Below are 26143 nucleotides of genomic sequence, written 5' to 3' on the forward strand. Positions count from 1 at the left end.
AAGGTACCGGGTATGCACCTGCTTGGCGAGGTAGGTGCCCCCGTATGCAAGTTAGCCGTTGCTGTTTGCACCAGAGAAAATATATGTCGTGGGAGAGCTACGTTGCCAGCTCTAGCTATGCTCAGGGCCCTTTGATTTATGCTGGCAAGACAGGACAGCTTTTTGCTGCTAAGACAGGACAGCCCTTCTCATATGGGACAGCTTTGCACTTTTGGGGACTGGATTTAATACAAGTTGGATGCACATACTTCCCTCCCACTTCGCTGCCACTTTGGCTTGAATCTATCTGCCCGCACAAAAACAAGTGGGTAGCGCGTTGCGTGGTACCCAGACCGCGACCCAGCGTCCTGCTGCACAGAAAAAAGAAAAAAAAACAGCTAAACAACACGGCAATCGATCTGGTCCCAAATTTCTTATGCTCCCCCTCCCCCACCAAACAAACACCCGGGGACTTGCACGCCAACCACAAACCTTACCCATCGCCACGCTGTTTGCTTCTGGTGCTCTCGAGGCGTTTTATCATCTTGCAAGTTTTAAACGTGGCCCGCTGGAGTACTTCTCGCCTGCGATCGGCCATACTTCTACTTTTGCCTTGCTATCCGAGCCCTCTGCGTATCTCTCTCGCGGCAACTCACTCGTACCTCGAGTGATTGTAGTCTAAACCCACCTTAATCCCGCAACCGTCCTCTGCAGTATCACGGTGCAACCCGTCCGACCCTGCCATGGGGCGTCGCAATTCAGTCGCTGGCAAAGCCCAGGCCCCAGTTGGAGACCCTCCCTCTGTCTCCAAGGTACGTTGCCAGTGAGAGAATCATCCTCGCTTGGCGTAACAGGGAAGCCTCTAGTGATTAGGCACTGACCATACGCAGAGCCGGATGCCTAGCGCAACTGACGATCTCCGTCTCGAGGTCGCCCGGCTCCGCGCACGGCTCAGGGCCCAGACAGAGCATCTTGACAAGCTGCAGCAGAGAAAGAGAGTGATGAGGGAGCGTCTTTCGGCCATGGTCAGCGAGTACGAAGCGACCAAGGAAGTGAAGCGAGACATGGCCGAGAAGCTCGACAGGCTCCAGCAAGAGCGCATCGCCGCAAACAGACGGTACAAAGAGCTTAAGAAGACTTCTGTCCGGGAAAAGGAGGCTTACGACAAGGAGCGAGAGGCGTGGGACAAGCTGGAGAGCTCGCTCAAGGCCCAGTGTCGGGAGGATCAGACGAGGATCAAGGGACTCCAGAAGCTGCTGAAGCCCGATCAGCCCAGGGACCCCTCCGAGGAGACGGCCGAGACCCAAGGCGCCAACGACAGCGCAACTGTAAGTGTTGAGCTGCCAATTGCCTGATTGTTTGTGTCTTCAACAAGCGGAGGTCGTAATACTGATACCATCGCCTCACATGAAGCCCCATCCGCTGGTGCTCGAGACCCCCGCCGGTGAGCCGCACATCCTGGAGGTCACCAACACACGCCCCATGCCACCCCCCGCTGGTAGGGAGCCAACAGCCAAGGGGCCTGTTGCTAGCCCAAGGAATCCCGTTCAGGCAAGGCGGCCAGAGCCCCCACGGCGGCGCGCGCGCGTCGCCGAGTCTGTCACGTCCGAGTACATGCCGTCCCGGCGCCCTTCGGCCGGCGTAGCCAAGACGTCCAGCCGTCCCTCTAGAGCTTCAGCTGGGAAACCCATATATGTCAGCCCAGACTACGACAAATACTCCGTATTTGGTGGCCACTAGCCCACGAGCTCTTGGAGATAAGGACAGCAGCCTCAACCTCGTGTTATTCATCGACACTGGTTCAATGGGGCTTTAATTTCCCGTGGCCGCTAGACATCGTATTTTCATATTCTTACATGTAATGAATATAAACGGTTATATATCTTAATGGGAGGGTAAACTACCAGTGCTCCGGTTGGGAACTTGAATGGACATCATTTCCTGGCTAGGTCAGTATCTATTTAGCTTGGGGAGTAGAAGGCGCAGTATCAGTCCAAATATTCACCTACTATCTGGGGAAATGATATCTGGTTCGGTCACCTAAGCAGAGCACCAAGGATCATTTTAGGTATTCCATAGTCACGACAAAAAAGGCCGTATCCATGCTGCAGTGCTCCAAACTTCCTCATCCTGTATCATTTTGCCACATGCTAATGCCGGCCATTGAGAGATACTTGTTACCTTTTATTTTTGATAGCTCATGTATTTATAGCCACCATATCAGCCTTACAATAAATCCACGTATGCGCCTACCTTTGTGCCTTCTCAACTGAGAGCCCATTTGCATGTGGCCGGGCGTGGTGTGGGTCAGGGCTGATATCAAAACTGGCAGGCACCAAAGACCGCCCAGTCCTCTTTTCTTGCTCCTCTCTTGTTCCTCAACCCAAATTTCCAGCCGCGTCAGATCGCCCAGACACCATATCTCAGACGGCACCACCTCTTTTCATCTCACCACGGTCAGCTGCCATCATTGTAAGAATCCCACGCGAAACGTCTAGCATCTACAAAATATCGTCACCACGGTCTGCGGACCATAGATCAAGGTACTATCTCATCGCAACTAACTGTCAAGCAGCGCCACAGTACAAGATGCCCGACCAGATCAAGAAAGAGCCCACCGATACGACGGGCCTCAAGTGTCCAGCTGGCGGGGCTGGCAGACAGTCTCCTGGAGTCAAGCAAGAGGACCCCAAGGACCAGGCCCCCAAGCGCCCACAGAGCCAGGCCGTCAAAAAGATTAAGGTGGTCAGGAAGAAGAAGAAGGAGGAAGGCAATACCAAGGAACCCAACGACCCACAGAGCGAGGCCGGTCAAAAATCTCAGGTGCTCGAGCAGTCTGGGAATCAACCCCCGACAACAACTTTAGAGAACAGCAATATGCCGACAGGAAACCCAGATAAAGAGGCCGGTAAAGCCCTTCCCGCGCAAAACCAGATTGAGGGAGCTAAGATACCGGCCTCTGCGGCCTCTGCGGCCCCAGATGGCGACGGCGCGAGGCAGCTTCCCGCGCTGGCGAAAATGACGCCTGAAGTCAGAGATGAGCTTTTGGTGAGTGCCAAATGATGCCACGGTCAACCCGGAATCTTGAATTCTGTCACCCACCGCCATCACCACCATTACCACCAGGAACGATGTGTCCCATCTTTTTGATGCGCGCGGGATTACTGACAATGCATTTTGGGAACACAAGAAAATCCTCCGCCAGACGGACCGCGCGCTCTGCCTCCACTGTCTCCATGACTACAGGGAGCACCCGGAGCGGATCTGCACCTTCCGGAGTGGCAACCAGCGATGCGATGGTTGCGCTTACCGAGGCGTGTACTGCCTCAAGCTGCTGGTGACCGAGAAGCGGCCCTGCTTCCGGGCCATTCAGAAACTCGCCTATGAGATCACGGAGCATCGGATCCACAAGGAGGGAGTGCCTATCAGTCGTCAGGTAATGGACGCCTACGACACGGCCCTCGATGCGGCCCTGAGCTTTGCCGATGCCGTCAAGGACATCAAAGACCTCAAGGAGGACAGAGACAAGCTTGCTGCCACCCTTGTCCGGCTCCTCCAGCTTGGTGACGATTGCGACTCCGAGGAGGAAGCTCTCCAGTGGGCCAACAAGTGCGGATGGGAGTTGGCCAACCTGAGGCGCGATGACCATGCCGCCGCCATGCGGGGCGGGCTTGTTCCAGGGTCGAGCCTGAGCCTCACCGATAACCTCATCAAGTCGTTTGTCGACCTCCGTGAGGTCACATCCAAGCGCTGGCAGGCCGAAGACAAGAACATCAGGACCATGAAGCAGCTTGAGGACACCAAGACCGAGGTCGAGGAGCTCAAGCGCGCCAAGAAGAGGGCCGAGGATGCCAGAGACAATGTGGTCTCAGAGCTTGGCAACTGCAAAGCCGCCATCCTTGCCGCTGAGACCGCGCTCGAGCGTAGCAAGCTGGAGTATGCTGCCAGCATGGAGACTATGCGAGTCTCAAACGCGGTGGCCCTCCGCAGCCCATTCCCTGCCGCCGGCCAGCACTCCCAGCATCGCCAGCACAGCCTGGCCCCTTCGACCACCGATGTCACGATGGCCAATAACCTGGGCCCCAGTGACATTCATCGCCTACCTGGCTCGGTCAAGGCATTGCTGTTCAAGCACATTGTCGCGGGACTTCCCAGCCTGGGCAAGTCCATCGTGCAGCGTCGGGTCCCCGGCACCAAGGTGAACAGAGAAGCCATGGAGCTCTACTATCTCGGCAAGCCCATGGACTTCCGGTCCTCCCCCGCGATGCTGCATTACCTTTACAACAACAGGTTAAGCATGCAGCTCCCCGGCGTCAAGTACCAGTGGTCTCGAGGCGACCACTCCCACATGCTGAACCTCGCCCTGACCTGCAGGGAGGTGATGGTCAGGGTCGTCCAGACCCAGGCCTTGTTCTACAAGGGCTTGGGTTCGGCCTCCAACGGGCTGGTATAGTTATATCCCATCCCCGGCTTCCACCCGCACATCCTACCCCCAGTCCTGGTTTAGTACATACCTGGCCCTGTGCCTGTGCTGCCTCTAAATCAAGCCGCAATACTGACAGTGTCCATCTCATGTGCTTCAACAGAAACGGCAGCCCCGTCTCGGTGCAAAGCGGCCGGCCGCTGGAGCCCTGGCTAGGCCGATGCCTCCGGCGCGTGTGCCGGAATGGCACCTATCGCCGCCTTCGCAGGTCAGTGCCATACAGCCACCATTCCAAAGTCTAGACTGTAGATCTGTGATTTGGGGATGTCAATGCTAACTTGATTTCAATCTAGCACGGGAACGAGTCCGCGGGCTCCCAGGGCGGCCAGTCGGCCAACAAGAGGCAGCGCCAGGCTTGATGGGTGGGCACAGGCCCCCATCCTCTCTCTCTCTGTATTTTCTTTTTCCTTTTTCCTTTTTTCACTTCTTGTCGAGTTTGCCGAAGGATAGGCCGGGAGGTGATTTTTGCCAGCGGAGAATGGCACAGAGCTGGCCAAGGGCCACTCATCTGGGACACAGTGGTGGGATGAGGGGATCTTTGCTATAATTATTCTTAATGGAATTGATAATTCTTGCTCGGTTCTTTTCCTATCTGCATGATGCTGCCCTGTAAATGTGATGAAGCAGTAGCACTACTATCCCCAAGTAACACATCTCTCACTTCTGATCATCCACAGTCAATATCCTGGGAGTGGTTTTTATCGGTTTTGCGAGACATATCGTCCTTGACATCGCAGCCTGATTATACAAAGATACAATGGCCGACCAGCTGCTGGTTCAAGTAGTGAGGCTCTCGGGGGCGAAATCTCCCAGATGTCGGTTGGTAATTTGCCCTTTACCTAACTGGCAGCTACAAACACGACGATCGAATAGGACGGCGCTGGTGGACATCGGTATGCCTCAGTTGCTCGTCGCGGCTTCTGCCCTGGCGCTTTTCCAGTTTGTTGTTGGTGTTGTTGATGATAGCGTGTGTTTTAAGCACGAGGCTTACCTCAGTTGCTCGTCGCGGCTTTTACCCTGGCGTTTTTCCAACTTATCGTTAATGTCGTTTGTCTCAAGGAAAAGCCTGTCGTCGATATTTTATATTTCAAAAACAAGTATGTCCACAAACGCTATCTTGCCGTTTTGCAAATAACCGGCGAAGGCGATATTGCAAGTTTGTGCTGTTTTGCGCTGATGACCAATATGGGACTACATACGACTCGAAACAGACACCAGGCCAGCACATTCAGTCCTACCTAGGCGGTTCGAGCCCAAAATTTAACATCCAACCAGCTACCCACTCCGCCATGGACAGCTTTCAGGGTCCACATATCAACCCAATACCAGGCCAGGCTCCCACACTCGCAGGGAAAGAAATGCGCGCCTACATTGCGGGAGGACATTGCAGGCACCTTTAGCGGTCATCTAGCGCCTTGTTTCGCTAGCCCGACTTTCAACGGAATAACATCGCGACCAGAGACCGGTCCCCAAAATGCCACTACGCCTGGTGATCAACATCCGGCAACTCCCTAGATCCAGGGAAGAGGCCCCCCGCGCTACAAGCTCGTATCGACGTCTCTCAAAATGCGTGACCCAAACTTGCATATGGAGGCCATCGGGGGCAGCGTCTCCCAGCATCGGCCGGCCTGGCAGCCCGGTGCGGGATCTCTTGGGTACCACATAACCTACGGAGCAATCCGCCGAACCAGCTTATGTAGCTCTGCCGGTAGAGTACAGACAAGTAGGTTGAAAGAGCTTCGTTGGATATCACCCCACCGTTGTGCAAGGACTGCTCTGATACCGCACTCATACTCCATAATCTTAGATAGTGCTACACGTCCTTTTTCTAGATTCGACGGCTCCCCAGCAGCGTTCAGCCGAAATCGCAGCAGAAGTCACAGCAAGATATGGTCCTTTCACCTGTCGGCCGCGAGACTTTCACCATATCACTCACCACACCAGGAGCAGGGTCTTCACCAAAGGCAAGGGCGCCAGCCAAGGCAACCCTTGATCGGCATTTTCGATAGCTTTGAGTGGTAGGACGTCGCACAAGCTATGGTATGTGCTCTAGTTTTACTCCAAAGCCATCAAGATTGCCTTCTGCGGCCTCCTGAGGCAGCAGGGTATTTAACTTGTCAGCAATCCAACAGCACAAGCCTACTCGAGCCGACCCCAGATTTGCGTGTGTGCGCGACGGAGTGTACGCTGCCTGTGCACGGCCGAGTTTTCAAGGTTGCGCAGAACCTCCTCACACATTTGGCGGAACTGGAGGTCGATGGCCCAAAACCGCCGTGTGCACTTGGACGCCACCCTCGCGGTAATTCTTCTCGGAGGCTTCTAAAGATTGACCACAGGAGTCCATGATGAGCCTCGAATCCACGAACTGCCTCACTGACCTAGAGGTTCAGCAGGCTAGCCGTCGACGGCTAGCTCCGGGTCGCGTTTTTCCATACCCGAGGGACTGGCTAGCTACCCAACTGAGAGGCGTCCCGAGTCCGACAGTGAAGAAGGTACTTGGGTGCCGATGCTGGCACCTTGACTTTGGTACGAAGAACTTCTAGATTCAGTACCTTGTCCGTTAACAGAAGCGGAGCGAACAGGTGTCAAGGAAAACACCGAGCTATGTGCCGTGGTTCGGAAGGCTCATCGGCATGCTGACCAGCAAGGGAACTTCGTGGAACACTGGCTAATTAAGTGAGCACCTATGAGCAGACGGGCTTGACACGATGATAGTCACGACGAGAGTCACAACAAGAGCCGCGGTAGATGTCACGCCAAAATCCGAGATCATCACGTATCCTGAAGACCCCTCCAAGAACATCCCGCCGAACAAGCCCACCATCTCTATACACGCCATCTCAAGACTGTGGAGCATCTCGCCGTGCCGCTTGCACTGGCTCGGTTTCCCCAAAGGGAGAGATACCCTGAGACCGACGTTAAGGGTGTGTTGTATGCCACTGTCGTTGCCGGAAGCCAGGACGACAGGCGGTCCGTAGAAGATAGCGTGGCTCTGTCCGTCATCTGGTCTACCCAGGAAACCCGTCGAGCATGGCGGATGCTCCGTGCGCGAGAAACACCGAACTCATCACCGAATGTCATCGACCAAATGGTTTCACCCGCAAAAAGATTGTCTCGTGCCCTCCGAATCCGCTCACACTGGTCTCGCTTGGACGAGAAGCTCACAGAACAAGCACGTACAACTTGAGAGGAGCATCAAGAGGAAGGCTCGGTTCAGCATATAGATCCTAGTGGTCTCTGAACCGCCGCAGGTGAAGGCCACAACTGGTATAGGTAGCTACAATCGAGCTTCATTTCCCCACGAGGTCTCCCAGAGACGAGCGCCTCACATTAACGGACGAGAGGGTCTCTGGTGAGGCTATTTTCTTTGCTTTAAATTCCGGTGAACCCCTGACGACATACCAGAAGAGGGCAGGTAAACTGAGCCAAATGACCCGAGACAGGACTATTTGTCGACGGCAACGGCAAATATGATTCAGCGTATGGTGGACGGCGAAGATGGCACAGCCATCAAAGCGAAACCGGGAGAAAAGAACTGCGACAAGTAACCTTCGAAAAGGTGTTCGGCACTCTGAAAGGGAAAATCTTAGGATTCTCCGGCGCTTTCGACCTTGACACGGTCAAGCAGAGAATGGGCATTCGTGGTGAGGAAATACAACAAGGAATAAAAGACTCGACCGATGAGAGGCCCTGAATTTAGTAAGATCGCAGAAGGAACCAGACGCAGACAAGCCTGCGCCCCTTCTTATATGTCCCCAGTACTTGAAGCTAACCCTTGCTGCTGCAAAGAGGACAAGCTCGACAGAATGCCGCCACCACCGGACCCGAGCCGAATCCTAGGCAAAACGACGGAGACTATAGCCTTCCCACGGAAGACACGCGTAAACTGGGCGGTTTTGCACGAAATCCAGCCTGTCACGGAGCATCCCATCAAAGACGATGGCCTAGACTAGGGCACACGGTGATCACGAGGGCACCTTTGGCAAGGCCGCCTTGAATGGGGACACGCGCCGGGGGCATGTTAGCGCCGCCGAGGATCCGATAGGCTAAATGACAAGACTCACGAATCCTGTACAGTCGGCTATAGGAGACTGGTATCACGAATTCCCCGGCGACCTCGGCCCGGAGCCACTTCGAGGCCTCGGCAGGAACGTCTTCCTATACCCAAGACGAGAACACATGTCACCGCCGTGCGCCATCTCGCATTTTCAACACGTCTAGAGACAGGTCATCTGCCACCAGAGTTGCTGGTTGTAGACACCATGCAACGATACCTACACGTCCCCATCCCTGGCAACGATTAGCGCTGGTATGTGGCCCCTCCTTACACGACGGAGAGAAATCTTGGGGCTGCTGGTGGATAGATGGCGAGAGGCCGATGAGGATAAGCCCACAAAAAGACAGGCCCGAAGACCAAGGCAGAGCTGATCGACAAGGTGCCCGGTGGCAGGGTGGTTTAGGCTGATATCTTGATTCTAGAGTCCACTTCGATGGGAGAGTCACCTGCATTCTGGGGGATCGGGCACATGTCGTCGCCTTTCAAGACGCAACCGTTCCAAACAAAGCTACCCCTATCGATCACCCACGTCATATCTGAGGCTGGGGAATGAACGTGCGGGCTCTCCGCCACCAGACGCCGAGAAGGTGATCACCGGCTGCCAGTATCTCACCAGAAAGGCTGGGGGCGAGGCTAAGCTGAAGCAAGTCCTAGGACCCAGCATGAGGCGGGCATCGTTTCTGTTCGACTTTCAGGCTCTTGGAGAACTCCTGCCTGGCGCCCGCCCATTCTTGATCGCTGGGGTATTTGAACGATGTCCAGTCTGGAACTGGGAGCTGGCCAAGGACTTCGGGGTCTCAATGTGTGTGCCGAAATATGTGGCTTCGCCCGCTGGCTGCATCTGTCGTCAGCTGGCCCAATTTGACGGCTCTCGCAGAGGTACCACAATCGGGCATCCCCCATCAGACCTTGCCTAAACAGGCTCCTGCAGACTCGACGATATGGCCGTTCCCTTCTGCACTCGATTAAGAATGCTCCAGAATCTGACACCAGCAGACGAGGCTGCCTTGGATGAGTATCAGCTCACCAGCCTCAACAAGCTCATCTTCGGCTCGAACCTCATCGAGGGAGCGGGCGCCGGTGTCGACATCACCTACAAGCTCTGCCAGCTGGTCTTCACTGGCAAGGACAAGGAAATTAACGACGAGGATATGCTTCGCACCGAGGAGTATGACCAGCGCTGCAAGAGCCTGGTGACCCAAGATCTTCCCACCAAGTAGACCAGAGGGTGAAATCCCAAGCACGCCCTTTCCATGTCAGTCTCGCTCGGTCCGTCTTTGATAACAAACTTATCAGTGTGATTCCAAGCCGGCCGCCATTCTTTGTCCAGCCAGGGCTCTGTACAGCCCTGTTACGATCACCAGTTTTACTCTGAGCTTTCTGAACCTCCACAGAAACAGGAAACAACACTCGGGGCCTTCATAGGAGAATGGCAGGCCCATCGAGCCAGACCCAAGTAACCCTCACTTTTCTGGGCTGTTCTGTCTTGTTTACTCATGAGCCTGGGTTGACTTCCATACAGAAGGTTGCGTGTCTTGTATTAGCGTGCTGCTGGGACTCCTGGCCGGGTTCGAGTCTACCTTTTTCGTCGCCGGCAAGGGGCTCCTCGGATCAGCGACATTCTCCGATCAAGGGAAGCACTAAACTAGAAGTCGGCTGGATCAGTCAGACAGCCGTGTGGGCATCAGCGCTAGCACCAAGGATGGGTGAATGCAAGTCCGAGAAAGCCATAGTCAAATAGGTACCTCCCAGATGGCTGCTCTATCATTGCCCCAAAAGCCCTACCAGGGCACCCATAAGGGGGCCTAGAGATTTCCGTGAAGGTGGTTCTAGTAGATTATCTAAGTCAAGCGTCTATCAATGCGAAAAAAGAAACTGTCTGCAAAAACAGCGCTCCGAAATTCCTGGGTATCACTCCAACACCCAAAGACATGCAAAGATGAAAAGGAACGAAAGGGGGAAGGCTGTAGAGAAATGCAAAAAAAAGATTAAGGCCAACACTGATATAGGAACAGATATTAGTTGGCGGTGCCGCCACAGTTAAATGATAAACTCCTCGTTCAGCCAGTGGCGGAGCACAACATATCCCTCGTCGAAGCTGGGCTTGACGGTCCTGACGATGATGGCGGCGTGGCTGTGGTTGTTCTTGTGGATCCAGACAGGGTACTTGTGCCACTTGAGCGTGTCGAGCGACTCGATCATCTTGAACTGGTAGGGGGCCAGCGCCAGCGTGGGTTGCCCCGGGTGGCTCTGTTTGCGCTCCAGGGCCAGGATGGCCTCGCCCTCGGCCTCCTCCTCCTCCTCGGGTGTGACTTCGGCGGCCGCTGCCGCCCCGGCATCACCGTTGCACCTCTTTTCACTATCTCTCTTCTTCGAGGCGCCATTGGCGCCGCTTGTCCCGTTCGTGCCGGTGCTATCACCGTTGGCTTGTACAGCGGCGGGAGGAGCGCCTTCGGTCTCGCTGTCGTCCTCATCAGACGCGCTGCCCAGGAACTCCTGATTCTGGGAGCTGTTGAGATTCTCGTAGGCATCCTCGACGGCACCGCGCATCTCTTTAATCCACAGCGGAAGCACCCGATAGACGGATATGTCAACGTCGGTGAGCCCGCGGTTGTGGGCCTTTACACGCTTAGACGACCGGACCGTCTGGATGGCAGAGTTGACCAGAAATGCGAGCACGCCGATGGGGACAAAGATGGCGAGAGCGACAAAGAAGGGCACCCTCTTTAGCCACTTGAGCGCTCGACTCCCGGGCTGGTGGTCAGGGCCTTGACTCGAGGGCGGGCGAGGCGAGAAGGGGCTTATGGGGTCCAGGATGACATCCTCGTATCCCTGCACGTAGCGGGGCCGGATCTTGTCGAGGTCGACGTAGGGGTCCGTCTTGGTAATGCCCGTGGTATAGTACACTGCGGCCCTATCGTTGACGATGTTGCTGTAGAGCGTGTGGCGCTTGAATCGGCGCAGGCCCGACATGAAGATGGAGTTGGGGTCAGTCAGAACTGAGAGCAGTGGTCGGCCAGTGTTGCGAAACTTGTCGATGCCGAACAGCTGGCGACCCGAGATGGAGAGGGTGCGGGCGCCCAGGACGTTCCAGACGTGGTTTGCCCATCCCTTAAGAGGCGTCCGGACGCCTAGGAAAGGGCTGGCGAAGGCGGTAAAGTTCTGTTGGCAGGGAAGGTCAGTCGGTCTTGTCATGATTTCTACGCATACATGGAGATGAATGGTGCTCACCATGCACTCGACCTGGTCAAGGATGCCCTTGGCGTGCAGCAAACCGATGGCGTAGCGAGCAACCAGACCACCAAGCGAGTAGCCAACAAGGCTCAACTTCTTGATCTTGCCGCCTTTGCTCTCGATGAGCTGCAGCTCCTCTTCGATCTCGAGGCACAGCCGCTCGCCGCCGAGTTCGATGCCATCGTAGGTGAAGGACCCGCTGTTGCGGTTGGCGACCTTGATCCAGACCTTGTCGACTGGGTACTGGTCACGCAGTGCCTTGGCGACCTGGGCTAGGTGTGCTGGGTTTCCCCAGAGCTGCGGTGGGAAAGGCGGGAGTCAGCTTGCGTTCAGCTCAGCTCGATGGTGTGAATTTGCGGCGCGGGCGGATTCCATGTATTTCGAGTGACTCGGCCGAGAAGCTGCAGGTGCGCACGCCAGGCCTTTGCAGCTCTCCCACGTGGCTTGTTCGCTCACACCCTCAATCCCATCTGCAACTGCAAGGATGCAACAGGAAACCTAAATAGAGGACGGGAGACATCAATAAACTTACACCATGCACCAGCACGCAGAGGTGGTCTGCCTCGGGGGTGCCACCGCTGCATTCAATAACCGTGTCCATGGTGAAGAGGGCGTAGAGGCTGATGGCGTTGTTTGCAACGAGAAGACCGAGGGGCGTGGCGCAGAACTGCTGCAGCGCTGGCAGCGGGTGGTGTTTTGTTTTGTAGTCGTCGCAGGGCTCGTCCTCGTCCTCGTCCTCGTCCTCGTCCGCGAGCGTCTTCTCGTCCGGATTTACGGCTCCCCGTTGCTCCGCGGCCCTGCCTGCTCTGGTCCGATCAATAACTCTGTCAATAACTCTGGGTGCAGCTGACGAGGGCGGCGCAGACGCTGCAGGCGGCGGTGGGAGGCTGAGTGGTGACGTTGCTGTGCCGTGCGCTGTCTCTACCGTGCAGGGGGCCTCATCATCCTTGTTCCGCCAGGGGTTTGGCTTTGGGCTGCGCTGGTGTTTGCTCGCCGGGCCCGAAACCCGCTTATCTCCAGCGCCCCTTGGGCTTGGCAGGGCCTCGGCCACCCCGTCCTGTGCCATTGGGTCTGGCCTCTGGTGTGGCTCAGGCAAGCCGTGGTTAGATGGGTCCCAGGTAGTTGCCCTTGACTCTGCTTGATTTCCGTGGATTCCATCGGCATCGAACCAACCTCCCTAGCGTGCTGTGGCTTGCGCCGCAATGAGAAACCACTTGTTCTCTGTGCTCTCAAAGCCCGTCGCCGTTAGTTCAACGCCAAAACAACACGCTCTCGCTCCGACAGACCCCAGAGCAGACGACGATGCCTTTAAACAGCCAGCAAGAGCTGTCTTCGTGTCTGAGCCCGGCCCGTGAGAGACGCGAGATGCGAGATGCGGCAGGAGGCAGGAGGACCAAGTAGCACCGGCCTCTACGTTAAATAAGCGCTCTCCAAGCGGCGCACGCATCTGATATCACACGATGGGGCAGACTCCCGCCTTTGCGGTGATTGTATCCTTCTTATCTTGCGCTTCATCTTATCTACGGTAGCTCCCAAGCTTGTCCTCGGTCAAACTCCCTTACCTCCTATCCGGTGCAACATTCCAGACCAGACGAACCCTGTGGTACCTGAACTACTACCAAGAAAACGAACGGGCAGTGATGTAGGACTAGTAGTAGTCGGCCAGGTCTTTATCAAGGCTCTGTCTGCATGCAGCATACAACCACATGCCAAACCCCAAAAACGGGCCTTTCATTGTTCGACCGGAGTGACCAAATGCGGTTATCAAAACCAAGAGAACAGTCCGAAACACGCAGGGGTTCTCCAGGAACAGGAACGTGCAGCCGCTAACTCCACTTGAAGCGCATTGATCCCCACCCAGTTAGCGGTCCAGCAAGGTGCTGAAAGGTTGAGCTTAAGGAGCTGTGCTCGCTAGCTTCAGCTGACCCTCAACTTATGACACCAAGACCAAGCCTAGCTTAAGCCTTGGCACCAACACGAAAACAAACACCACCAGCACAGCATTCATCAGTCCGTCCCAGCCATCCATCAAGTCGCATCTCCCCGCCCTATCTGCGGTGTCGAGCACGCCATCGTCAGCGCGTCTTGACCGAGCGGGTGCACAACCGCAGCGCCAGGCCGAATCTCACGTCTGTCCCTGTCACATACATGCCCCTGCTGATGTTGTGCTGCCTTGCTGCTGGCCCGCCCGCTCGAGCCCAGCCATCGTCGGGTCGCGTAGATCGGGGGTGAATGAAATTGACACCAGCGTCCAGCCGGCAATAAGCAATCATGGACGCACAGCTGCAAATCTTCAAGCACATAGACTGTCCTGCGGGCAAGTCGTGCACTTCTGTCAGGTGTCTCTTCCGCCACGTCGATAAGGGAGACACCAGAGGCAGCAGCGAGCCGGCCGAGCCGTCGTCTCACGAGGGTCCGGACAGGAAGCGCCTCAGGTCAGGCGCGGATGAATATGACCCAACCGCGCCGCCAGTGCTGCTCCCAGATCTTACAGCCGAAGATGCTGAATGGGCTGAAGACCCCACGCCCGGTCCTGACCCATCAGTGATCAGGCCGCAGCCTAACAAGCCTGTCCCGGCCACTACCAGCACTGCTTCAACTGCCGCCACCGCATCGCAGCGGGCTGCTGTCTCGCCGCCTCCGCTCAAGAGGAAGCGCCCTGACACACCACCAGAGAATGATAGCGTCCTAACTAGAGGCAGAGACACACGCGCCATCAAGGCGCCGCAGGGCCCGCCTAGTAGCGCCGACGACAAGGCGCCTCCTGCAGCAAAACAGGAAGCTCCGCCACCTCCCGCGGTGGCGAGGAAACCAGAGACCCTGAACCCGAGGCCGCTCAAGTCGAACCCTGCCCGGTTCGAAGTGCGGTTCAGGCTCGTGAAGATGCTCCACGGCGAGTACGCGCGCCTCAACGGGGAGCTGAAGAAGCTGGCCAAGGACGACGACACCAAGAAGCTCCTCCTCTCGGACCAGGAGCTGGTCTGGATGGCCCTCGACGAGGAGGAGGGCGCGGCGGCGCGCGAGAGCGTCTACTCGTCGGTGCTCAAGAGTAGGATAATGTCGTGCAAGAAGCTCTCGGTCGAGAAGTGGCGCGAGGAGCGCGTGCAGGCCATCAAGGCGGCCGAGGCGGCGCTCTCTGGGGGCGGCGACAAGGGCCCGGCGGCGTCGCCCAGCCAGCCCGTCGTCATCGAGACGGGCCTCACGGCGGTGCAAGAGGTGGTGCTGGCCTCGACCAAGCTGTTGACCCCGATAGACGACCTGGCCAAGTTCGGCTACGTCCCCAAGGTGCCGGCGGAGGAGGAGGTAGCCAAGGCGAAAGAGGCCGAGGCCTTCACCAAGGGCTGGGAGGTGTGCGACCGCTGCACCAAGCGGTTCCAGGTCTTCCCCGGCCGCAGGGAGGAGGACGGCGCGCTGGCGTCGGGCGGCGCGTGCACGCACCACCCAGGCAAGGCCTACGTCCCCAACCGGCAGACGACGGACCGGTCGATCCCGGAGAGGCAGTACCGGTGCTGCGGCGAGACGGTCGGGCAGTCGGCCGGCTGCACCACCAAGGACACGCACGTCTTCAAGACGACGGACCCCAAGCGGCTGGCCTGCCTCTGGAACTTTGCCGAGACGCCCGCCAACGCCAACGCGCCCCTGGACCGCGCCGTGTGCTTCGACTGCGAGATGGGCTACACGGTCAAGGGCTTCGAGCTGATCCGCCTGACGGCGACGGCGTGGCCCGGCGGCGAGGAGCTCGTCGACGTGCTGGTGCGCCCCTTTGGCGAGATCCTGGACCTCAACTCGGCCTACTCGGGCGTCTACCCCGAGGACATCGTCAACGCCCAGCCCTTTTCCCTGTCCGATGAGGACAAGCCGCCGCCGCCGACAAAGGAGGGCGAGCGCAGACGGCTGCAGATCGTGTCCTCGCCCGTCGTCGCCCGCGACCTCCTCTTCTCCCACATCACGCGCGAGACGCCGCTCATGGGCCACGGGCTCGAGAACGACCTCAACTGCCTGCGCGTCGTGCACCCGACGCTCGTGGACACGGTGCTGCTGTACCCGCACAAGCGCGGTCTGCCCGTCCGCAACGGCCTGCGCGCGCTCATGCAGGCCGTGCTCAACCGCCGCATCCAGGTCGAGCCCCCCGAGGGCGGCGGCGGCCTGCAGGGCCACGACAGCGCCGAGGACGCGAGGGCCGCCGGGGACCTGGTCCGGTGGAAGGTCAAGGGCGCGTGGGAGCGCATGAAGAGGCAGGGCTGGACGGCCGTCGGCGAGCGGCTCGTGCCCCCTCCCTAGTCGTCAAGGGTTGGATATGACGGTTCTCAAGGCTTGATTACTTCTGGATGCCCAGGTGCGTAGTATGTTGAAATATGGTTGGGTTTTAAGATGCCGCAGTCTATACACCCGGACCCCCCGTATCATGCGTTTGTCTAGCTCATCCATCGAGCGAGACCTCGTACGGCTCGTAGCCTCCCCACGTAATGGTCATTTCCCGGTTGAGTCTCTTGGACAGAGCGTTGGCCAAGGGGGAAATATTAACACATTCATAAGCGGGGAAGCTACATTTCTTTCTGCCGTCCTAATATTACAACCGGAACTCCTGCTTGCTCGGAGACATCCGCGCGGGATATCGCAGACCCCCAAAACAAGGGCGCAAGCACGCGCATAGAACCATGATACCACTTCCCATCCCGTCCCATCCTCATACCTATGCCCGGCCGGCGTTTAGCAAAATGTTGGAGCCCTGCTTCCCGCCGGGTATGTAAGCGACGTTGGGGTTCGACGCCAGCGTCTGCGCGATCTCCCTGCTCGCCTCGATCTTGCGGATCTGCACGAGGCCGTCGCCGAACTTTGCGATGGCGCGCGAGATGGTCTCGGCGCTCTCGGCCTCGCCCTCGGCGCGGATCACGTTCGCCTGGCGCTCCTGTTCGGCCTTCTCGACGATGAAGCGGGCGCGCTCGGCGTCCTGCTGCGCGATCTGCTTCTGCTCGACGGCCTTTGTGAACTCCTTGCCGAACGTCATGTGCGTGATGGACACATCCTCGAGCGCGATGTTGAACTCGGCCGCGCGCTTCATGAGGTCGGCCCGGATGCGCTGCGACACGGCCTCGCGCTGCGTGATGAGCTCGGCCGCGTCGAACTGCGCCACGATGGACTTGAGGACCTCGTTTCCGATGGACGGGAGCACGCGCTCGTCGTAGTCTTTTCCGAGGTTCTATTTTGACAAAGGTGTCAGTAAGATGGGGGTCCTTTTGTAACCCGAAATTTCCCCGCACCAGAGAGAGCGCACCTGGTAGATCTTGGGTAGGGCCTTGACCTCGGGCCGGTGGAGCACCCTGAGGGTCAGGCTGACCATCTGCATGTCCTTGCTGCCGGTGGTGGTGGCGATCATCCGGGGCTTGGTGCGGACGTCGAAGATGATGGCGCGCTGCAGCCAGGGGATGCGGAAGTGGGTGCCCTCGCTCATGACCTCCTCCTTGACTCCCGAGATGCGGTCGAAGATGACGGCCCTCGAGCCGCCCTTGACGTCGTAGAGGGAGTTGCCCAGCACCGAGGCAACAACGCCGCCGAGCAGCAGCGAGATGCTGCCTCCCATGCGTCTCGCGGCCATGGTGGGCTGACTGTGGGAAGGGAAGGGTGGTTGGCGGGGTGGCTGGCTGGCGCGAAGGTGGCGATTGATCTCGGGATAGCCTGGGCTGTCGGGGGTGGCTCTATCTTGGTAGTCTTCGTAGTCTTCGGCTGTTTCCTCCGTCAGCTAGTCGTTGTCGTCGTCACCGTCGGCACTTGCGGGTGGGAGCGAGCTGCGTTCAAATTCGAGCTCTCGAGGCTCCACTGCGATGGTGCGGAGCTCTCGGCCGGGGTGGGTGGGGTGGCGGCCTGCAAATAATGGCACGCCACTGGCCTGCCCAGCGAGCTAAACCGGATTGGGGAGCCAGAATTTCGGGAACTTGCCGTCGAACATCCAACATCGGGTATTCTCGAAATCCTTTGCCCAGGAAAGAGCTTCCAAAAAAGCCCGCCCGCCAAATTCGCCCAACGACCCGACCGAAACCCCGTCCACGCCCGCGAACACACCCAACCCCGAATCACGATGAGGCCGACCCAGACTCTGCTCGGCGGTGGCGGCGGCCCCCCGGTGGGCAAGTTCAACAGGTACGCGCTCTGCCCCAAACGGCCATGGTCAATCGGGGAGCGCGCAACGAGGAGGCGTGCGGGCCTTGGCCCTGCCGCTCCTAGGCGCTGCTCCGCCGTCGGCCTGCTTTTCGCAGTCCTACCACGAGCAATTGGCAGCATTTCATACCGGACCTCACTGCTAACGCGAGATACAAAACCATGCAGGTACATCGGCGGATGGGGTGACTTTGGTGAGTCAATTCCGGCGACGAGACGATAGACGCAGGCGCAGCTGCGCTGGGAGGAGAACTATACGGCAAAGCAGAGCAGAGGCAACGGGCGGCATCCATGCCACTCTCTTCCTCCCCAACCTCGACGTCCCTAGGGGGGATTCTCGAAGCACGATCCGGGCATGTTTTGGCCGAGGCGACGACAGCGGGGTACGAACTGGCGCTAACCGGCTCGTCTTTTTTCCCTTGGTCCTCAGGTGGCCTGAAGCAGAAGGGAATCATCACGTACGGTATTTCCCCAAACCGGCAACGACCGCTGGCCGGTGCCGCGAACGCCGCCGTCTTCAATACCTGGCGGCGATTCAGAGGGCAGGTCCTCTACGTGGTCCCGCCCTTCGTCGCCGCTTACTACGCCATGCAGTGGGCTATCCACAGGTAAGCAAGTGGCAGACCCAGTCCGCTGCTGTCTTTGCCCTTGCGGCTGGGCTGAGATGTGTGTAAACTGACTCTTGGAATCACTACCCCCACTCAGGAACGAGTACCTGTACTCCAAGGAGGGCCGTCACGAGCTGGAGACCTAAGGCCGTGATTTGACGTCAGCTCAGAACCATGGGCTCCAAGATCAATGGAGCCGCGTGTGGAGGATCACATCATTTTCTGTAGACAAGACTTGTACATCACTGCCGCCTACTAGATTCTGGAATGGATGGTGAAAAGAACCGATTGCTCAATGCAGTAAGACTGGAGAACGACCTCCAAGTTGGCAGGTTTTGTGATGGTTTACGAGTTGGTCTCCGTACAGCCTCAGTAGAGTGCAGCTCACCAAAATGGCGTCTTTTCGCTCCCCAGTACTGTCACACGATGGAAGAAAAGAAGAAAAGTCCCGAATATCTTTCAGATAATTTAGTCGATATTTTATCTCATTGTAGAACCCCTCCGAATCGCTGCAGTACAGCCCGTACACATGCGAGTCTCATTTGTCTAAAGCAACGCAACATTGCGAGGTCTCGTTGGTTAACCCCGCTAGCCCGGTTTGTCATGGGGTCAATCACAGAGCTTGATCGATGCCCGAAGGCCCACCGTTTTTCCATAAGCCCTCCCCTGGCATTCAACCGGCGAATCGCCTAATCCATCGCCGGTCTCCCTTTGGCTGACCTGGCCTTGGACGCGGAGCGAGTGCCGTTTTCGCCATGATCAAGCTCGGTCTTGGCCGCATAAGCCAGCTGGCCAACCTCAACAGCCAGCATCTTTGGAAGACAGTCCACGTCGCGGGAACAAACGGGAAGGGCTCAATATGCGCATACATTTCACGTCTCCTGCGCCTTCACGAGTCGCTCAAGGTGGGCGAGTTCACATCGCCGGCACTCATAGACTCGTGGGATGGTATCAAGCTGCAGGGCAGGCCCATAAGCGAGCAGACATTCACCAAGGCATGGAAGGCAGTCGGCCTAGCAGATACCGAAAAGAATGTCCAGGCAACTGAGTTTGAGAGGATGACGGCGGCCGCCATCGAGGTCTTCCAAGAGGAGCTCGTCGACTACGCCGTCGTCGAGGCTGGCCTGGGCGGCGCTACCGACGCCACCAACGTCCTGGACAACAAGGCCGTCACGGTCATCTCCATGATCGGCCTGGACCACCAGCAGCTCCTCGGAGACACGATCCAGGAGATCGCGCTGAACAAGGCCGGCATCATGCGCAAGGGGGTCCCCTGCGTCGTCGACGTCCGCAACCCGCCCGAGGTCAAGGAGGTGCTCCAGCGTCACGCGCGCGAGGTCGGCACTGAAATCACCATCTCGAAGGTGCCGCTAAGCCTGGTGTGGAGGCTCGTGAAGATGGGTGTGCCGGGGCACAAGATTGGGAACATGGCCTGCGCTATTTACGCCTACTACCTACTCCAGGGACAGCAGCCCTCGTCTCAGCCGGCGTCCCCGCTGCGACTGCTGCGAAGCATCCAGAACATGACGGTTCCCGGCAGGCTTCAGAAGATAAACCTCGGGGCGCTGGCGACGCATGGAGCCAGGGCCGAGGCTCTGCTGGATGGCGCACACAACGTCGAGTCTGCAAAAGTGCTTGCCGGCTATGTTAACCGGTGCCTGCGCGGGCCCAAAAATCTCGATGCTGTCACCTGGGTGCTATCCATGAGCGCCGGGAAGGACCACGATGCTATCATCAAGACAATACTGCGTCCGCAGGATCACGTCATCGCCACCGAGTTTGGCGAGCTGCCGGACATGCCCTGGGTGAAGCCGGAAGCGGCTGCTAATATCCTCACACTTGCCGATCGGCCAGGGTTTGAGGGTTCCAGGCTGTGTGAGCTCAACCCGGTCAAGGCTGTTCAGATAGCCTTGTCGAGAAAAGAGCAGGTTGTGATTGCGGGCAGTTTGTATCTTGTCAGGCATCTTCTCCGCGAGCTTCGCACACTGAGCAAAGACGACCAATGACGGCAGCCTAGATACATGCATACTATCACTTCTCAACACTTTCCATGCTGGAGCGACATTGACATGGATGCGACCTCATGCATGCAGCGGTGCCTATAAAATAGTGGGGAGGCCCTGGATGTCTAGCGCCATTTGAGCTGCAGCAGCCACGTGAAAGGCTTGAGGAAGGACGGTCTTCGCGGCGGCTCCTCGCTGATTTTCTTTGACAGCCAAACAGGCCAGCACATGGGTTGCACGAAAAGGGGGGCCGGGATCGGGCAGGGATTAGGCACTACTCCGAGGAAGAGAACAAAGACCAAACGAAAGCCGCTAGACTTCTGCAACGTGACGGCGCCGTGGGTCAAGACGAAAAGGCTGGCGTGCACTGGCGGTCTCGTGGTGAGAAAGCCAATCAATGGCCAAAGGCGCGAGTTGAAGTCTGAACTCTTTCCTCACCAGCGACGACGGCGCCGAGGCTGTCGCTGCTGTCGGGGTTTCCAACTGTGAACAAAGTCGGGTCCGGCCCCTTTTTCGAGTCTGCAGTTTTTGACGACTGAGAAACCGGTAGCGGATATAGATAGAGGGAGGTACCTAAGGTACACAGCCCAGCCGAGGTTGGCGACGTCGCATGGAGCGTGCGATTGATGCTCTCGAATCGGTCCCCAAACCGTCCCCAAATCGGTCCCCATATGCACAAATTCGGGGAGCCCCTTCCCCAACAACAACCGTTGAATAGCCCAACCAGCCAGATCAGCAGACCCAGCCAGACCACTGGGGACTGACCCGTCGTTCGCTCCATTTGATTTGCTTCGCTCGCCGTTCACCACCAGCATTAGCTCGCCCCATCCGCGGTGCGCATCGGCTTGGACACAGTGGCCTATGCTCGGTCGGGGCCTGCGCATCGACGCGCCGTGATTGATCTTTGAGCTTAGACCACCTGGTACGACAGAGACGGGAGAGGAGCTGAAGCAGGAGAAAGAAAAAAAAAATCAGAAACAAATCGACCTCCCCACCACCACACCTAGGAACCAAGCCGTCGAGGGACTCGGTCGGACTGCACCGCGACCCATCTGCGCTCCTCCCCTGCCACCCGTCCCGGCCAAGACGAGCTTCATGGCTGGCCCGAGGTCGCCGTGGCCCACGGAAACATGAACTCGCTGAACATCATCTCAGCCAGAGTCTCCCCTCCCGCCAGCCCCGTGTCGTCGCGATCCAATTCGCTCAGTGCGATCGGTCTGACCGTGACCGCCGCCGATACCGAGCCTGCCGCACACTCCACAGCCCGTCGCGGGTCAAAAGATGTTGCTTCGGACTCGGAAAGGCCGACGATAAACCCCGAGTCTGCCGCCCTCGAGGGCGACGACACCCCTGCCGCTACTTCCACGCTACCGCTTGCCGCCACCGCTGCCGACGACTACGAAGACGACGACGCAGAACTGACCGAGTCCGACCCCTTATTGCCGACCGATCCGGCGCCGTCCAAGGAGATGGGCCCGCGATACTCCAGCTGGCACCGGCTGCCGCGCCGCTTTGCCTGCTCCATCATCGACAGCCTGCGATGGGTGCTCACGACGTTTGTCTCCACCCCGAGCTACTACCTGATCGCCTGGCTCTACGACGAGAACGGCACCTTCGCCCCGCTCCTGCAGCTGCGCAAGCTGTTTGGCGCTGGCGGCCGGGCCCGGAAACAGGCGGCCGACTACCGAGACGGGAGCAAGCTTGACGAGAAGCAGGGATACGGCACCATGAAGCGTGGGGGCAGGCGGCTAGCGTCGTCAGCCTACTCGTCGTCGGGCTTATCCTCAGAGTCCGAATCCGACGACAGGGGCGGCACGGTACTGCAGAACCGCAACGCAGGTACCAACACGGTCGCCACCGGCAGCAGCAGCAGTAGCGGCAACAGCAGCAGGCACGCGCGGTCAAAGTCGGCATCGCCCTCGGAGGAGATCTCGCCAGCGCGCAAGTCGATACGCATAAAGCTGCACAGCGACGACGCCATGCGCCAGCGCAAGCACCGCAAGACGCAGTCCACGAACTCCAACGCGGGCGGCAGCGGTAGCGGCGGGACGGGAGGGGGTCTCCGGCCGCCCAACGACATCTCGGCGCAGCTCAAGTCGCCGACGTCGCCCGCGGGCGCGCTCACCAAGTACCCCAAGACGCCCGCCCCGCCGCGCCCGCTGGTGCCGAGGCGGCAGCCTTCGTACATCAACCTGGAGCAGGTGGACAAGTCGCACCAAAAGACGCTCATCCTCGACCTGGACGAGACCCTGATACACAGCATGTCCAAGGGCGGCAGGATGAGTTCGGGGCACATGGTGGAGGTTCGCCTGAACACGACCTACGTGGGCATGGCGGGACAGGCCTCGATAGGGCCGCAGCACCCGATTCTCTACTACGTGCACAAGCGACCGCACTGCGACCATTTCCTCCGAAGGGTAAGAAGGGCTCTCCTTGCATCCCCGAGACACATGCGCAACGTGGGAAAGAGGGTGGGTGTATTAACTCGATGTTTAGGTATGCAAATGGTACAACCTGGTGGTCTTCACGGCTTCAGTGCAAGAGTACGCAGATCCCGTCATCGACTGGCTGGAGTCGGAGAGGAAGTTCTTCTCGGCGAGGTACTACCGACAGCACTGCACCTTCAGGCACGGCGCCTTCATCAAGGACCTGAGCTCGGTCGAGCCGGACCTGAGCAAGGTCATGATCCTAGACAACAGCCCGCTGAGCTACATGTTCCATCAGGGTAAGCTGACCTGCGTCGTCCGTCGTCCACCCGCACCACACACCCCCTTGGTACCCATGGCCCGCGATGGCTTACTGACGTGTTGCTGCCCAACAGATAACGCCATCCCAATACAAGGCTGGATCAACGACCCGACGGACAACGACCTCCTGCACCTCGTCCCTCTCTTCGAGGGCCTGCAATATGTTTCCGACGTCAGGGCGCTTCTTGCATTGCGAGGCGGAGAAGATGGGCAGCACATGGCATGACCTGGCGTCTCTGATAAACAGGCGGGGCATCTGTCCCTTGTTATTTTCGGCTGGGGAAACCACGGTATGCCCACGGTATGCACTTTGTCGAGCTGTAGAGAGCACACACCCGCTTGGGGCATGTCCACCTATCATATACCATTCCGCTTCTTCCAAATGTTTTATCCTCCCGTTTTTTGCCACAAAAAAAGCGTCAGCAATATTACTCCTTTTGCTTCTTGATTCTCTTAGACAGCTCATGCCTAGCCGCAGAGCGGAAGTCGCAATTCCTGCCAATCATTTTGCTCTGGCCTTGGTTCTGGAGCTGGCCGCCCACCTCGTCCAAATCAAATCGACCCTCCGGTGACTGGACTGACTGACATGGACGGACTGCGGGGAGCAACCTGGCGACCTGGCTGGCTGCCAATGGATCCCCATGCCATGCACATGCATAAAATCGTCACCGCTAGGTCCCTGTGACCGACACCTCTTTGGCCAGGCATAGGTAGGGGTAGACTTGTTGATTCAAATACACACCGACCGACGGGCCAGGGCTACCACCAAACTTCACCCACCGGACATGCACTCCAATTTCGCCTACCCAGATTTAGCTGACCCCCTTTTCTTTCGTCTTCCTGTTCGCTTGCTTTCATCGTACGAGTCTCTTCGGGTCTCTTCCTCCCTTCTGTGCGAAAGCGCCGACCGATCGGACCACCATACCCAAGACGATCCGAGACAAAAAAAAAAGGAGAAGTCAGCGTCAACCTTGGTCCGGCGTGAGTGATGTGCGGTGCGCGCGTCACCCACCGCTCAACCTAGGAGGCGCGCATGTCGACGACGGCGCGGATGCAGTCGCCCTGCTTCATGACGTCAAAGGCGCTGTTGATCTCGGCCAGCTTCTTGCGGTGCGTGATGAACTCGTCCACCTTGAGGCGGCCCTGCAGGTAGTCGTCGACCAGGCCGGGCAGCTGGGAGCGGCCCTTGATGCCGCCAAAGGCGCAGCCCTTCCAGACGCGGCCCGTGACGAGCTGGAACGGCCGCGTGGCGATCTCCTGGCCCGCGGCGGCGACGCCGATGATGATGCTGGTGCCCCAGCCCTTGTGGCAGGCCTCGAGCGCGGCGCGCATGACGCCGACGTTGCCGGTGCAGTCAAAGGTGTAGTCGCAGCCGCCGTCGGTCAGCTCGACGAGCGCGTCCACCACCGTCTTGCCCTCGGGCAGGGCGGTCGGGTTGACAAAGTCGGTGGCGCCGAACTTGCGCGACCACTCCTCCTTGGCCGGGTTGACGTCGACGACGATGATCTTGCCGGCCTTGTTGGCCACGGCGCCCTGCACGACCGAGAGGCCGACACAGCCGGCACCGAAGACGGCGATCTGTGACCCGGCCTCGACGCCCGCCGTCACGCGCGCCGCGCCGTAGCCCGTCGTGATGCCGCAGCCCAGCAGGCAGGTCCGGTCCATGGGCGCCTCGGGCTGCACGGCCACGACCGAGATGTCGGCCACGACGGTGAACTGCGAGAAGGTGGACGTGCCCATGAAGTGCAGTATGTCCTTGCCCTTGCACCGGAACCGCGACGTGCCGTCGGGCATCAGGCCCTTGCCCTGCGTGGCCCGGATCTTGCCGCAGAGGTTGGTCTTGCCTGACTTGCAGAACTTGCACTCTTTACATTCGGGAGTGCTTTTTTTTTTTTTTGGTTGGGTCTCTGTTAGTCCCTTTGTCGTGACCTGCCTCTCTGCAGGTTATCGCACAAACTCACTATAGAGCGACGACGTGGTCGCCCGGCTTGACGTTAGTGACGCCCTCGCCGACAGACTCGACGATGCCAGCGCCCTCGTGCCCCAGGATGATGGGGAAGGCGCCCTCGGGGTCCTTGCCCGACAGCGTGTAGGCGTCGGTGTGGCAGACGCCCGTGTGGTAGATCTCGATGCGCACCTCGTGCGCCTTGGGCGGCGCCACCTCGACGTCCTCGAGGCTCAGCTCCTTGCCAGCCTCCCAGGCCACGGCCGCCTTGCAGGTGATGGTCTGGATGGTCGCGGTCGGTTGGTCAGCGGCCATCACGGGCACCCCGTCGGTCGGGGGTGTTTAGGGAGAGGGAGATGGCGAGAACACCCTACCTTTCCTGCCGTGGAGGCCATCTTGCCGGTATACAAAGGTTACCGTGCAGTTTGAAGCAAAGCTAGTGAGAGGTGCCGCTAGTAGGCTGCCGTCTGTCTGTCTATCTTCTTCTGTCTGTTTGTCTGTGTGGTCGAGCCGAGTTGAGGAGATCCGAGATGCCTGCCCCCGAACCAACTTTGCGAATGGCACGCACTTGGACTCTTCTGTTGTTTTCCCTGAAAGAGCGAGTTCCCCTAGCTTTAAGGTTGCCTCCCGTCTCCCAAAGTTTCCCTGGTGGGGGTGTCGAGAGACCAGACGGTCTTGCGGATTGGAAGGAGCCCCACCGAAAGCAAACCCCTCACCTGCCTAGGTCTCGTCATATCTACCACATATCCATTCTTGGGCGGGTACCTAGGTAGATACAACATCTAGGAAATCTGCTAGGTAGGTACAGCCTCGGATGGCATGTCCCTCTTAACCGATCAGGTGGCCGGCAGCTTTCGCCTGGCTGCCGAGTGTTTTTGGAAAGCGGGGCAGTCAGCGGCAGATGAGATGGGCCCTCGCCGTGATGTCACCG

The 26143-nt window shown here is 58.4% G+C and overlaps 11 protein-coding genes across 11 annotated transcripts; 8 read left to right on the forward strand and 3 right to left on the reverse strand.

Moving 5' to 3' along the window:
• Positions 1 to 722: 722 nt before the first annotated feature.
• On the forward strand, positions 723 to 1841 carry GGTG_09897 (hypothetical protein; the record flags this gene model as incomplete). The annotated part of the gene is made up of 3 exons (XM_009227756.1): positions 723 to 791; positions 870 to 1307; positions 1680 to 1841. The coding sequence occupies 3 exons, from the start codon at positions 723 to 725 to the stop codon at positions 1839 to 1841; spliced, it is 669 nt and encodes a 222-aa protein (XP_009226020.1).
• Positions 1842 to 2568: 727 nt separating this feature from the next.
• Positions 2569 to 4467, forward strand: GGTG_09898 (hypothetical protein; the record flags this gene model as incomplete). Its single annotated transcript, XM_009227757.1, has 2 exons — positions 2569 to 3027; positions 3170 to 4467. The coding sequence occupies 2 exons, from the start codon at positions 2569 to 2571 to the stop codon at positions 4430 to 4432; spliced, it is 1722 nt and encodes a 573-aa protein (XP_009226021.1). The 3' UTR covers positions 4433 to 4467.
• A 1561-nt stretch (positions 4468 to 6028) lies between these two features.
• Positions 6029 to 6455, forward strand: GGTG_09899 (hypothetical protein; the record flags this gene model as incomplete). Its single annotated transcript, XM_009227758.1, has 2 exons — positions 6029 to 6185; positions 6295 to 6455. 2 exons carry the CDS (start codon positions 6029 to 6031, stop codon positions 6453 to 6455), a joined length of 318 nt encoding a protein of 105 aa, XP_009226022.1.
• A 2726-nt stretch (positions 6456 to 9181) lies between these two features.
• Positions 9182 to 9739, forward strand: GGTG_09900 (hypothetical protein; the record flags this gene model as incomplete). The annotated part of the gene is made up of 2 exons (XM_009227759.1): positions 9182 to 9321; positions 9451 to 9739. The coding sequence occupies 2 exons, from the start codon at positions 9182 to 9184 to the stop codon at positions 9737 to 9739; spliced, it is 429 nt and encodes a 142-aa protein (XP_009226023.1).
• A 457-nt stretch (positions 9740 to 10196) lies between these two features.
• On the reverse strand, positions 10197 to 12819 carry GGTG_09901 (hypothetical protein; the record flags this gene model as incomplete). Its single annotated transcript, XM_009227760.1, has 3 exons — positions 10197 to 11681; positions 11751 to 12050; positions 12286 to 12819. 3 exons carry the CDS (start codon positions 12817 to 12819, stop codon positions 10560 to 10562), a joined length of 1956 nt encoding a protein of 651 aa, XP_009226024.1. The 3' UTR covers positions 10197 to 10559.
• An 876-nt stretch (positions 12820 to 13695) lies between these two features.
• On the forward strand, positions 13696 to 16403 carry GGTG_09902 (RNA exonuclease 3). The gene has a single exon (XM_009227761.1). It carries the CDS (start codon positions 14025 to 14027, stop codon positions 16032 to 16034), a length of 2010 nt encoding a protein of 669 aa, XP_009226025.1. The 5' UTR covers positions 13696 to 14024; the 3' UTR covers positions 16035 to 16403.
• GGTG_09903 (prohibitin-1) lies at positions 16083 to 17569 on the reverse strand. Its single transcript, XM_009227762.1, has 2 exons — positions 17029 to 17569; positions 16083 to 16953 (listed from the first exon to the last, which is right to left on the reverse strand). The coding sequence occupies exons 1-2, from the start codon at positions 17347 to 17349 to the stop codon at positions 16447 to 16449; spliced, it is 828 nt and encodes a 275-aa protein (XP_009226026.1). The 5' UTR covers positions 17350 to 17569; the 3' UTR covers positions 16083 to 16446.
• A 107-nt stretch (positions 17570 to 17676) lies between these two features.
• On the forward strand, positions 17677 to 19037 carry GGTG_09904 (hypothetical protein). Its single transcript, XM_009227763.1, has 4 exons — positions 17677 to 17891; positions 18078 to 18103; positions 18340 to 18517; positions 18615 to 19037. Exons 1-4 carry the CDS (start codon positions 17830 to 17832, stop codon positions 18661 to 18663), a joined length of 315 nt encoding a protein of 104 aa, XP_009226027.1. The 5' UTR covers positions 17677 to 17829; the 3' UTR covers positions 18664 to 19037.
• Positions 19038 to 19070: 33 nt separating this feature from the next.
• On the forward strand, positions 19071 to 20627 carry GGTG_09905 (folylpolyglutamate synthase). Its single transcript, XM_009227764.1, has one exon. It carries the CDS (start codon positions 19273 to 19275, stop codon positions 20521 to 20523), a length of 1251 nt encoding a protein of 416 aa, XP_009226028.1. The 5' UTR covers positions 19071 to 19272; the 3' UTR covers positions 20524 to 20627.
• A 173-nt stretch (positions 20628 to 20800) lies between these two features.
• GGTG_09906 (nuclear envelope morphology protein 1) lies at positions 20801 to 23808 on the forward strand. The gene is made up of 3 exons (XM_009227765.1): positions 20801 to 22937; positions 23017 to 23245; positions 23342 to 23808. Exons 1-3 carry the CDS (start codon positions 21651 to 21653, stop codon positions 23491 to 23493), a joined length of 1668 nt encoding a protein of 555 aa, XP_009226029.1. The 5' UTR covers positions 20801 to 21650; the 3' UTR covers positions 23494 to 23808.
• On the reverse strand, positions 22992 to 26124 carry GGTG_09907 (S-(hydroxymethyl)glutathione dehydrogenase). The gene is made up of 3 exons (XM_009227766.1): positions 25587 to 26124; positions 25229 to 25494; positions 22992 to 25149 (listed from the first exon to the last, which is right to left on the reverse strand). The coding sequence occupies exons 1-3, from the start codon at positions 25605 to 25607 to the stop codon at positions 24288 to 24290; spliced, it is 1149 nt and encodes a 382-aa protein (XP_009226030.1). The 5' UTR covers positions 25608 to 26124; the 3' UTR covers positions 22992 to 24287.
• Between the last annotated feature and the right edge of the window lie 19 nt (positions 26125 to 26143).

Source organism: Gaeumannomyces tritici (assembly GCF_000145635.1).
Source record: "Gaeumannomyces tritici R3-111a-1 unplaced genomic scaffold supercont2.5, whole genome shotgun sequence".
NCBI classification, from domain to species: Eukaryota; Fungi; Ascomycota; class Sordariomycetes; order Magnaporthales; family Magnaporthaceae; genus Gaeumannomyces; species Gaeumannomyces tritici.